General features: G+C 45.1%; 2 protein-coding genes across 8 annotated transcripts in view; one reads left to right on the forward strand and one right to left on the reverse strand.

Moving 5' to 3' along the window:
* Positions 1 to 695, reverse strand: part of FKBP1B (FKBP prolyl isomerase 1B) — a 61,484-nt gene extending 60,789 nt beyond the window's left edge. For 3 of the 5 annotated variants that reach the window (XM_028722370.2, XM_028722369.2, XM_028722368.2), the window contains exon 1: positions 524 to 625. The gene's annotated coding sequence lies outside the window, so the exon portion shown is untranslated. Of the gene's footprint in view, positions 1 to 224; positions 392 to 523 lie in introns of those variants that run through there. The other 2 variants (XM_077926401.1, XM_077926402.1) reach the window with 2 other exon arrangements.
* Positions 696 to 811: 116 nt separating this feature from the next.
* On the forward strand, positions 812 to 11,656 carry LOC114593719 (WD repeat and coiled-coil-containing protein-like). Of its 3 annotated transcripts, none has more exons than XM_028722358.2 (4): positions 812 to 1,125; positions 3,866 to 5,784; positions 6,862 to 6,979; positions 10,539 to 11,656. In XM_028722358.2, the coding sequence occupies exons 2-4, from the start codon at positions 3,889 to 3,891 to the stop codon at positions 10,832 to 10,834; spliced, it is 2,310 nt and encodes a 769-aa protein (XP_028578191.2). In that variant the 5' UTR covers positions 812 to 1,125; positions 3,866 to 3,888; the 3' UTR covers positions 10,835 to 11,656. The 3 variants fall into 3 exon arrangements, with proteins under 3 accessions (XP_028578191.2, XP_028578193.2, XP_028578192.2); XM_028722360.2 differs by lacking the exon at positions 10,539 to 11,656 and adding an exon at positions 7,388 to 7,452; XM_028722359.2 differs by lacking the exon at positions 812 to 1,125 and adding an exon at positions 1,248 to 1,814.
* The last annotated feature ends 359 nt before the right edge of the window (positions 11,657 to 12,015 follow it).

Here is a 12,015-nt window from a genome sequence, read left to right on the forward strand (position 1 = left end):
CATTGCTTACCAAAAAAGGGGACAAGACAAACAGGAAAAACACCCAGAGCTCCTTCATTTAAAGACCTCCCAGAAACCCAAAGACTGCACATATGTTCTTCTTATTTGCTATACACTTGTTTATTAAATTCAGGGGTTGCTTTTTACCAGGACGAGAGTTTCAGAGGCAGAGCTACCTACACATGTAACCTGCTATTTCTACGAAGAGGTCGGGATATACTCACAGCAACCTTACGCGCTAGGACGGAGACTAGCGGCCTGCGCCCATGTGCATATAAAGTCCAGGACTTGCCCCCCGACCCAGAAACGTGGGAACTGTGGTGTGTTAAAATGTTGGGAACTGTAGCTCTGGAAGGGGGTGAATTATAGCTTCTGACATTCTTGGTGGTGGTGTTTGGTGCGTGTGGGCAACCTCAGCCTGACGCGCTTCGTGGCCGAATGGGCGTTTGAGGCAGGCTTTCAAGCCGTGGTCGCCTGTGAGGGAAAACGCCACTATATATATAATGGTCAGGGGTCCCTTTACCTTTATATGTATGTGAGTATACACACAGAGCACTTGTTTTTATTGTCAGGCACATAAAGTGTATTGAGAAGCTTACGAGCTCCTAATGAACAAACCGGGGAAGGTTGCCTCATAACGGCCAACTGAGGCCCGAGGACGAGGCGGGACCAGCGCGTCTCCTGGCCCCGCCTCCCTGTCAGAAATTCTCCTCACGAACCGCACGCGCCGCCTGCCACCCAACCGCATAGGAGAAGCTTAAGCCACGTGAGAGAGGCTTCAAAGAAAAAAAGGGGGGAGGGGAAAGCAGCTCCCTTGTCGCGAGAGGGCGTTTGTTAGATCATAGAGAGACCCATTGGTGGTAAGTAGAGCGCCGTCGACTGAGGAGCGTAGACAAGGGGAGCTGACGCGAGGCGCCCGGCTTAAGGCCCCGCCCCTTTTCCCGCCTACTGCCACCACCGAAGGCCTCCCGCAGGCCAGCCAGCGCCCCTTGTGGCGGCTCGGGAGCCGAGCAGCTCCTCCTCCTCCGCTCGCGAACTAACAGGAATGAACAGAGCGCCGAGCGGGTGCGAGAAGAGGCCGATGTCGTTATCCCGATTGGCGACCGAACCGCGTTCCCTTATAAGGTAAGAGCCTCCCGCGGCGGGGGCGGGGGCGGGCAGGTAGGCGGGGGCGATGGAGAAGGAGGAGGAGGGGGCGGGGCCAACGGCCTGAGGGAAAAACCCCGAGGCGCTGCGGTTTTATAGTGGGTGGGTGTGTAGCACGATTTAGGCCGCAGTCCAATACGCCTGCTTGGGGTTGAGTCCCGTTGAACTTCAGTTTAAAGAAAAGCAAACCCACGCGGACAGTTCTCCTTTCATGGGATCGGAAGGGATCCTGAGGATCATCTAGTCCAACCTCCTGCAATGCAGGAATAAGGCAGCGCCGGTCCCATACGGGGCTCGAACCTGCGACCTTGGGGTTATCGGCGTAGCTGTCAACTTTCAGATTTGAAAAGAAGGGATCAGCAGCCTCGAAAATAAGGGATCAGCAGCCTCACCTGTCCGGAGGAGCTTCGAAAATAAGGGATCAGCAGCCTCACCTGTTCCGGGGAGCCTCGAAAATAAGGGATCAGCAGGCTCAACTGTCCCAAGGACAGTCTACGGAATATCTAACAATCCGGGATAGCAGTGGCAAACGGCGCTGGAATAAGGGAATTTCCCGCAAAAAAAGGAAGGTTGACAGCTATGGTTATCGGCAGCCTGCTCCTAACCAGCTGGAGCTGTGAGTCACAGAGCAGTCCTCAGTCTAGGCCTTGGGGGCCCTTCACAATACGGTTTGTATAAAATAGTAGAATTTTGGAATCGGAAGGGACCTCCGCGGGTCATCTAGTCCAACCCCCTTCAATGCAGGAATCTTTTGACGTGGGGCTCGAACCCACAACCCTGAGATGAAGGGTCTCGTGCTCTACCTGAGTAGGCTACTGTTGTGCTGGAAGAGAGATTTCTGCTCTCATGCAGCAGAGTTAAGCGCAACTGCGGTTGCTCCAAGCTTATTAAAAACTGTCAAATTGGAAGGGACCCCATCTGGCCCACATTTTGCCCAGTGTGTGGGGCTTGAGTCTGCAACCCTGAGATTTAAGAGTCTTACGCTCTGCCAACTGAACTAGTGAAGAAGCAGGCATGCGGGTTCCAACAATTATATATGCTTGTATGATTCTGAACTCCCCGAAGACTGGCAGAGCCTACAGAAAACACCTTGCTTGCTCTGTTCGGAAAAAATGTTTTGTTTGGCTATTGTATGCACTTTACAAGTTCCCTGCCGCCAAGCAACTGGGTTTTTGAAAGACTTAACAATGATACCAAGGCCAGTGCAGAATAGCATAACAAATCAAGCTGGAATTGTGTCACAAGCATAAATCAAGAACTGCGTCATCCCTGCTGTGGTGTATACATCAAGTCTCACACATGCAGCACTAGTTTAGTTTGCCGCCTGATAGCTGACAAAACGGGTTCTGGGCCACAAGAGTTTATGCCACAATTTATTACTTCATAAGGTACCCCAAGACTCTTTGTTATATGTGGAGTGTATTGTCAAGTAATCACTCCTCAGTTGTCTCCCAGGACAGACGGATGCCAACCATGCATGTAGAAGACATACTAAAAAACATACCTATTTCACAGATGGGATCACTAAGGCAGACTTGGGACGTATCACTGGCTTGGATCATTTTGAGTGCTCTGCACATGTTCTGAATTCTCTACCGTAGATACTTATTCACCTTTAGCGAGTATCTATAGTACAGGAAATACAGAACACATGCAGAGCATTGAAACTAATCCAAGCCAATGGCAGTAAAGGCACAATCTGCATTATATAGTCAAGGTTTTAAGCTTTTACCAGATATTTTTCTGTTGCACACTTCTCCCAGCCACTACAAACACTTTTTAAAAAAAGAAATGAGAAGGCAGCTGTACCCCAAGCAGTAGGGCTGATTATTTTTCACTCTGATGGTAAACTTAGTACAAAGTGCCCCCTCTTCTCCCCAGCTTCTTATATTTGCCTTATGCAAGGCAGATTTGGGTTTGACACAAAGTATACACTTGGCAGGGAGCTGCTACCAATCCTGACTGTGGTGAGAGTACCTGTCTGACATAGATGTCAGAAAACACATCCCACCCCCTCCCAAAGAATTATGGGTACCGTAGTTTTGTCAAGAGTTGCTGGGATTTGTACCTCTGAGGGATAAACTGCAGTACCCAGAATTCTTTTGAGTGAAGGAATGTGTTTCAAATGGGCTTTAAAGCTATAGTGTGTATGCAACCTTAGAGATAAAAATGGGTAATGTGAGAAGAACATCAATATTCTAGCATTTGTTAAAGTTGTTATTGTCTATTACAGTATTGTAACAAAATAATATAAATACTTTTTAAAAAATGCAAATAATACCTACTGATACATGGGCCTCTATATTTTTGGACTTTGTTATTTTAACCCATGTGCAACTATACTCATTCCATGTGCCTATTTTATAGTTTTGTTTTTCATCTTTTTATTTTTATTCATTCTTTTATTATATACATTGTAAAATGAAATTTTAAAAACTGTGGAAAAAAGATACATGAACCTCAGTTGTATACTTTACTCCCCTTTTTGCTTATTGTCTCAAATCACTAAAGAATTTTTTTTACAAAGATGAATGCTAGAAGAAAACAAGAAGCCTTGATGGATCAAGGCAGAGATTCATCCAGCATGCTCTTTTCAACAGTGAGCCCCAAAATGTTCCTGGGAATTTACCTTTTGTATTTGCGTCATTATATGGCATAAAGACAAATTAGCAGCAGCGAAAATGTTTCAAATAATGTTTTTTGTTTGCTTGCTTTATAGATGTATTCCTTCAGCACATAAAAATGGAGTTGGGGAAAGGAAAATTGCTGAGAACTGGCCTCAATGCCTTATACCAGGCCATACATCCTGTGCATGGGATTGCTTGGACTGATGGAAAGCAAGTGATCCTGACTTCGTTATATCAGCATAATGGAGAACCTAAATTTGGCAACTCGAATGTTGTTGGCCAGTTTGAACACGTTCACGGACTTTACTGGGCTCCATCTTGTGACCCGGATCTCCCTGCCCTCCTTGCTATCCAGCATAAAAAACACATCACCATGTGGCAGCTATGTTACAGTGTTTCTGAGAGAAACAAACTGATGGTTTATCAAATCAGCGAAATTGGCGAGCTGTTTCCCATACTTCCTCAGGGCTGTGTGTGGCATCCGAAAAAGGAAATCTTGGCTGTGCTTACTACGCGGGACACCTCTGTGCTACACTCGGTTCGGATCAACAACTCCAGAATAAAAGCAGATATTAAAAGCAGTGCGCTCATCCACTGTGCTTGCTGGACTGAGGAAGGCAACCGCTTGGTGGTTGGGATAGGCAGTGCCCTCCATTCCTATATTTGGGATGATGAACAGAAGACTTTGAATGCATGCTCTTTTTGCCCAATATTTGACGTGGGAGGCTACATCTGTGCAATCGAAGCAACATTAGGTTCTCAAGTGGCGATTGCTACCGAACTTCCACTAGATAAGATATGTAGCTTAAATGCGGGCATTTCGTTTGAAATGCCATCTGAGGCTGTCGGAAACTCTGTTCCCTCACAAACTTCCTCGTCAGCCTGCAAAGAAGAGCTCTCAGTAGACAGTGGGAAAAAGTTAACAGACCAAGAAAAACCTGGGTCCATTGTAACTTCTACATCTTCGTCGGTGGATCTAACCCACCTCACTGCAAGCAAGCAGCAGTCTGATAACAATTCTCTCCTTCATCTAAGAACTAAGGATTACTTAACAGGAAGTGGCCAAGATGCCTCACACCTGATCTTGGTGACTTTTGAAAGAAAAGTGACAGCTACCAAAAAAGTCAGCATCTCAGGGATTCTGGTCCCAGACATAATGACTTTTGATTCTAAAACTCAAACTGTGGCAGTGGCGTCCAACACTTGTAATATAATTTTGGCTTACTCTTTATCTTCATCTCACTTGCCTAACATTCAACAAATTCAACTGGAGAAAAGCGAAAGGCCAAAGGGATTGTGTTTCCTGACAGAAAAGCTATTGCTGATACTGGTTGGAAAACAGAAATTAACAGACCCGGCTTTTCTTCCGTCGTCACGCTCGGACAAGTACATTCTCCGTTTGATGGTCAAAGAAATTGTGTGCAAAGAAGACTCTCATTCCTTTTCAGGGACTACCCAGGTTTGCTTTGCAAACGTACCGGTAAAAAAAGAGGGCATAGAAATTCATTCTTCAGAGCCTCATGTACTGTGTGATGGATTGGTGCTGCCAGGTTGCACAGCGATCCAGTCTCCTAGAAACAGAAGAAAACTCATAGAAGAAATTAAGAGCCCTGCTAATGAGCAAAGCGTGCTGACCAATGCAGTTGACTTCCAGGAGAAAAAGATTTCCAGGGACTTCCCTCAAGTCCTGGGAAGTTTGGATGCTGAACCAACAAATCGTTCACTTGTTCTCCAAGGAATCGAAACCTCTTCAGGATTGTCAAACGTAGCCATTTCGCCAAACAAGCATGTGCATAGTTCTATGGATATGTCAAATTCCTCAAAAACAAACTTGCTGCAAATTGAAAAAGAACCCTCTTACACCTCTAAGCACCTGGAAAGGCTGTGCTGCAGGTTTGCAGAATTGCAGCATCAGCTTTTTGAACTAACCGAGCTTTTGAAATCGGGGAAAAAACCTCTGCTGGGATATCCATCTTCGCGTGCTCCCTCTTTTGTTAACATCACTTATCAGGTACCTTTCGAACAAAAAGTACACGTATTCATGTGCTTTATTGTTACCAGCTAGGCTTTAAAATACTAGCAACCTTGCTTCCTATCTCTGGAGAGAAGCAACATTTGTATAGCAGCATGGGCTAAGACAAACTCACTGAAGGGAGGCAAAGTATTTTACTGTCCAAAATTAGCTGTGTGACACTAAGAGCATCTAGGGATGGGAGCCTGTGGCCTTCCAGACATTAAGGTAAAGGTACCCCTGCCCGTACGGGCCAGTCTTGACAGACTCTGGGGTTGTGCGCCCATCTCACTGAAGAGGCCGGGGGCCAGCGCTGTCCGGAGACACTTCCGGGTCACGTGGCCAGCGTGCCGAAGCTGCTCTGGCGAGCCAGAGCCGCACACGGAAACGCCATTTACCTTCCCGCTAGTAAGCGGTCCCTATTTATCTACTTGCACCCGGAGGTGCTTTGGAATTGCTAGGTTGGCAGGCGCTGGGACCGAGCAACGGGAGCGCACCCCGCCGCGGGGATTCGAACCGCCAACCATGCGATCGGCAAGTCCTAGGCGCTGAGGTTTAACCCACAGCGCCACCCGCGTCCTGCGTTCCAGACATTGCTGGACCACAACTCCCATCATCCCTATTGGCTATTGGCTATGCTGCCTGGGGCCGATGAGGTTTGGGAGTGCAACAGATCTGGAGGGCCACATCCATAGAGCAACAGCTGGGAAGGAGACCTCTGGAAATTCTCCACTGGGCATTCAGACATGCTTGGAATTCTCGTGTGTACAAACAATGCATAGATCTGTTGCACTGGCCTGCAGATCCTTGAATGCAGTCCCAGACTCTGGGCATCTGTTTGATTTTGGCAAGTGCTGTCCAATTTGAGCGCTTCTGCTAATTACCTGTAAGGGGCAAATCAGCAAAGAGGTGGCCTGGATATAGTTCCTCCGCTCCTGGGCCAAGCAGGTGATCAGCACAGGCTGAGTTGGAACATTCAGCAAATTTAGATGCATGCATATCAGATTTGTTGCAAGGTGCCTGGGAACGGGGTGAAATAAGTCTTGATCACGCTAGTAGTTTGTTCTTCATTTACAGAAGGATTGTTCCGGAACTGTTACACCTGAGAAGCGAGCTGTTATCCTCTGCGATGGCAAACTTCGTCTAAGTCTAATTCAGCAGATTTTCAACCTGACTCTTGTCGAAATGCAGCATGGTAAGTTCTGTTTGTCAGAAATATGGTATTTAGTGAAAATATTTGATTGATCTGGAAGGAAGGCAGTGTGCCAGTGGGAAAACAGTTGTGCCTTTTATTGTGGGTGTTACATTTGGTTTACTTTAGAATTCAGAAACGGAAGTTGCTTTATATTTTTGTTTATAAGAGGTGAGAGTGCCAGAGGGTTTGTGCTTATTAGAAGAACATTTGGGCACTCAGATACCATTTGGGAAATCAGAGAAGGAATACTGATTTCTTCTGCATAACTTGTATCTTCTGTGTCATTTCTCACAATATCACCTATGCTTTAGAGGAATGTTTATTTCTGTAGCAAGTGTAAAGAAATATTTCTGAGCATTAGCTCTGCTTTTCCTCATAGGGAATTTCATTTTGATTACCCTTTTCCAGCTCTACAGTATCCTTTTTGAGGTGCTATGACCGGAATTATACTCAGCATCCCAAGTAAGGTAAAGGGACCCCTGACCGTTAGGTCCAGTCGTGGCCGACTCTGGGGTTGCAGCGCTCATCTCACTTTATTGGCCGAGGGAGCCGGCGTATAGCTTCCGGGTCATGTGGCCAGCATGACTAAGCCGCTTCTGGCGAACCAGAGCAGCACACGGAAACGCCGTTTACCTTCCCACTGGAGCGGTCCCTATTTATCTACTTGTACTTTGACGTGCTTTTGAACTGCTAGGTTGACAGGAGCAGGGACCGAGCAACGGGAGCTCACCCCGCTGCGGGGATTCGAACCGTCGACCTTCTGATCAGCAAGTCCTAGGCTCTGTGGTTTAACCCACAGCGCCACCCACGTCTCTTCAGCATCCCAAGTACAGTTGCCTAATTGCAGACATTTTACAAGTTAACAGCACTATCAAGGCCCCGTAAAAAACAGAGTGTGCCCAATTTAGCAACACCCCGCTCTGTACCCAGTGGCTTCAGCATGCTTCATTTGTTGCAAGCTGCTGCAAGAACTCCCAAATGGCATTTGGAATAATTTAAGAAAATTGCCACCGTTCTGTTCAAATAGGCAGTTACATTCTTGCTATCAATAGTGATTTTCAGATTGATTCCCATTCCTCAATTATGAAATAAATTTTATAAATTGGGACTTGCCCTAATTTTACTTGCACAATTTCAGGGTGGGTTATTAACACGTCTGCAATGTGTTACATATACTGGCTTGTTTACCTGTGCCCGCAGAGATATTTTGAAAGTCTTGTGCGGTATTGGCCTTAAGTTGAGTTCAAATAAAGCATTAAGCAGAAAGATTAAAAGTTCACATGACTGTAAAGCCTCAATCTTCTCATGATGTCACTTGCCGCATAGTGTTACATAACCGACAAATGGAGCTGCCAGTAAGAATTGCATTTCTAGCAGTTCCTAAAATTACGGGTAGTGAATGACGTCGCCGTGTCGATATAAAATTTGAGAAGTACTGCATGACTGCTAAAAGCTGACTACACCAGCTATCCAGGAACAGTTTTATAGTTTGGAACCAAGTTCCTTTGGAAAGGCTGCTTCACGAGGTGCTGGCAGAACTAGACATTTGGACCTGCCAGTTTTCGCCCTGATTGTGCAGCAGTCCTTTCAGGAGGAGGTGGTTTGGGAAAGCTGTTTGCTGCCCTTCCTGACACATTTTACAATAATGCCCCCCTTGCATGTCTGTGGGTCTGCCTCCCTTTTTCTCCTGAACTGCTTTGCTAATGCTGGTATTATTCTATTCATGCCCTACCCCAATTCAAGCTGGCATGTACTGTCTGGTTTTACTCCCCTATTTTACCTCCTGCTTATTAAGCCTGTGACCTGAAAAAAGGAAGCCTCCAAATGCCTCTTTAATAATGATGATGATGATATATTATTATTATTTATACCCTAAGGGACGCGGGTGGCGCTGTGGGTTAAACCACAGAGCCTAGTACTTGCCGATCAGAAGGTCGGCGGTTCGAATCCCCGCAATGGGCTGAGCTCCCGTTGCTCGGTCCCTGCACCTGCCAACCTAGCAGTTCGAAAGCACGTCAAAGTGCAAGTAGATAAATAGGTACCACTCCGGCGGGAAGGTAAACGGCGTTTCCATGTGCTGCTCTGGTTCGCCAGAAGCGGCTTAGTCATGCTGGCCACATGACCCGGAAGCTGTACGCTGGCTCCCTCGGCCAATAAAGCGAGATGAGTGCCGCAACCCCAGAGTCGGCCACGACTGGACCTAATGGTCAGGGGTCCCTTTACCTTTATTTATACCCTGCCATCTGGGGTATAAATACTTTGGAATGGCGTTGGGGGAAATGGCTGCTTTTACCTGCTTTAGGAAAACAGAGGCATGCCAAATGTTCTTAGTTCTATCACGGCTAAGATCATCTCCCCAGTGTTTCCATGCACATTCCAGGAAGAACACCCTCCACAATCTTTAGGCAGCTCACTAACATTGCTGTATCAATGGGCTGAAACTGAGATGAAAGGGAGGAGGGTTCCTGAACGGTGCAGCTAGGTAGATATAGACCTTGGGCTTAACAGTCATTACACACACACACACACACACACACACACACACACACACACACACACCCTCCACCATTTCATTCTTTACTTTCAACATTCCTGCTGTGTTGGAAGAAGGGGGGGTGCCCAAACCAAAAGCAGTTTGGTTATTCTGATTTTTTTTAGAGAAAAATACTCTTGAGCATCTGCAGCATTGCATTTTCAGACTCAGCGAAATTGTAGTGCCATCAGGACTACAAGAAAAAAAATGGGAGTTTGTTTCTGCTGCTCAGCAAGAAACATCTGAAGTCATTGGCAGCCAAGCTACAGAACAGTGGGGTGTGTGGCCTTCCTTAACAACAGGAGGAACCCAGGCTAAAGCATAGAATCCAACCTTTGTTGCTGTTTAATTCTCCAGTACTGAAGTGCTGCATGCTTCTCTGTTCACTGGGCTACAAGCTGAACCAAGACATGGATGGCTGTCAGAGTGGAGTGGTCACTCCCAATTTCTGTTTGGTTTGCTAGTACTATCCCTTCCCTTGGGAGTGTTCATGCCTTACTAAGTTTGTACCAGCCATTCAGAGAGTATAATCACTGTATTGAAATGCCACCATTTTCAATGTACAAGGTAGAAGCTGCAATGCAAGAACTGTTTGAATTAAATGCTTCCAGCCAAGAATTGCCCAAGTGTCATTTTGATACAATCACATTTTAAAAGTTGTCTGTGACTTGGAAGTCATGTCAAGATGGCTTGCTGCTTTCTGTGTATGCAAAAATTAATCTAACATTGCTAGCTAGAAGCAGGAGTTCCAGCTTGGTCCCACGACCATGGATGCCCGGGGCTGTGGGCACCCTTCATGGGGAATTTTGTGGGTGCTCGGGCACCCAGGGCCCTGGGGAGTTGGCACCTATGGCTAGAAGTGTATTGCATAATTACATAACTGTTGCGTCTGATACCGTTAAGCTAAATTCTGAATTTAGGCCAGCCAGCCAGCTCCTGTCGTTTTATATCGCAAACAGTGTAACAAAGATCACTGTTTTTCTGTTATGCTCGTGAAAAATTGTATGTATCTAATGTCTTCAACAGGTTTGTCCTGGATTGTGCTCACTTCAGACAACGAAGGTTTTATTCCATTAACATTTGATGCCCTGCAGGAGATAGTCGTAAGGGATGCCCACTCTAGTGATACTGCCAGCTGTAACGATAGCAGCACTGATTCTTCCAAAACACTGAAAACTATCAGTTCCACAGGTGGTGGATACAGGAAGATTTCCTCCCAAAGCTTGGATCGTGATAACAGTTCTATGGAAGTAATGGGAGAACATTCATCTCAGTGTCTGGTACAGAGCAATTCTTCAGGCCAAACCAGTACGGCTTCATAACCAAATTAAAGTCGTTCTGTCAGGACAGTTTGTTAGTTGTCACTCAAGACTGAAAGTTTTTACTGCCCATAATTAAAAGTTGCATTTTCATGGGGGTCAGGGGGAGAGTTCCCTGCTTTTACACTCCTATGGTGTTTCACCATTTTGTACATCTTACCTTGCCGATCTTTTTTAAAATATAATTTACAGCTCTGCAAACTTCAGGTTATTTTAGTAATGGATCCTGGTATAGTTCTGGAGACCACATCCACAAGTTTACTCAGTCTCTTATTTTATTTATTTGTTTATAAAAAGTATAAATTGCCAGGGCAGTGTACAGCAACAACCCTGTTTATTAACAAATTTATATTTTCAGATTTCCTCACCAATTATGTTTCTCTACTAAACACAAAAGTCAAATTTTATCCAGAGCATTGGTCTTCAGGGGCTTTTGTCATTAGAATTTACTCAGGAGACATCTCAGTGGCATGAACACACTGAAAACTATGTTACTGGTGGTATTTATGATTCTAGAAGCGGAAATCAAAACTGGCTCATATTTATTGCTGTGCCATATAACACACTCCTCCTGCTACAGTTTCTGTATGGTTATACTAATGTATTTGTATTTTACCAGTGCCTGGAAATTCCTATGCACTTGAACAAGTGATTATATAAATCCACTTACAGAACTAGTCACCAATTAGAATCATGATAAGAGTAACTGCATCTAACCTTAATGTATCTCAACGGAAGTCTTCCTTCAAAATGTTTAAGAGTATGCATGTATCGAAGATAAACAATTTTAAGCTATAATAAAAAGTAGATATGTTTAATTCATAACAGCTATGGAGACTGATTGCTGGGTATTCTAAAGTGATATCACATACCCTAGGAGGTGAGGGGCAGAGTTAATATTTGGGAACTGGAGATCTCAAACATGATGTTTTGCTGCCTTGCAATGCTGTTTAGACCTTACAGGTGAGTGGGTTGGTGGATGTTTCAAGAAAGAAGAATGGGAAAGGGGCATATAGAACATATTAAAAACCCTAATCCATTTTTATAAAATCCTGGTTGAAATAAGATGTTAAAATAATAATGGAGAAACTGTTAAAATCACCTGACAGCTAATATTGCCATTATACATTTTCATTGCACTGCTAGCTATTATCTTACATATGCCAAAATATTTTTTAATAAAC

This window comes from Podarcis muralis, chromosome 3 (genome assembly GCF_964188315.1).
Source record: "Podarcis muralis chromosome 3, rPodMur119.hap1.1, whole genome shotgun sequence".
Classification (NCBI taxonomy): Eukaryota; Metazoa; Chordata; class Lepidosauria; order Squamata; family Lacertidae; genus Podarcis; species Podarcis muralis.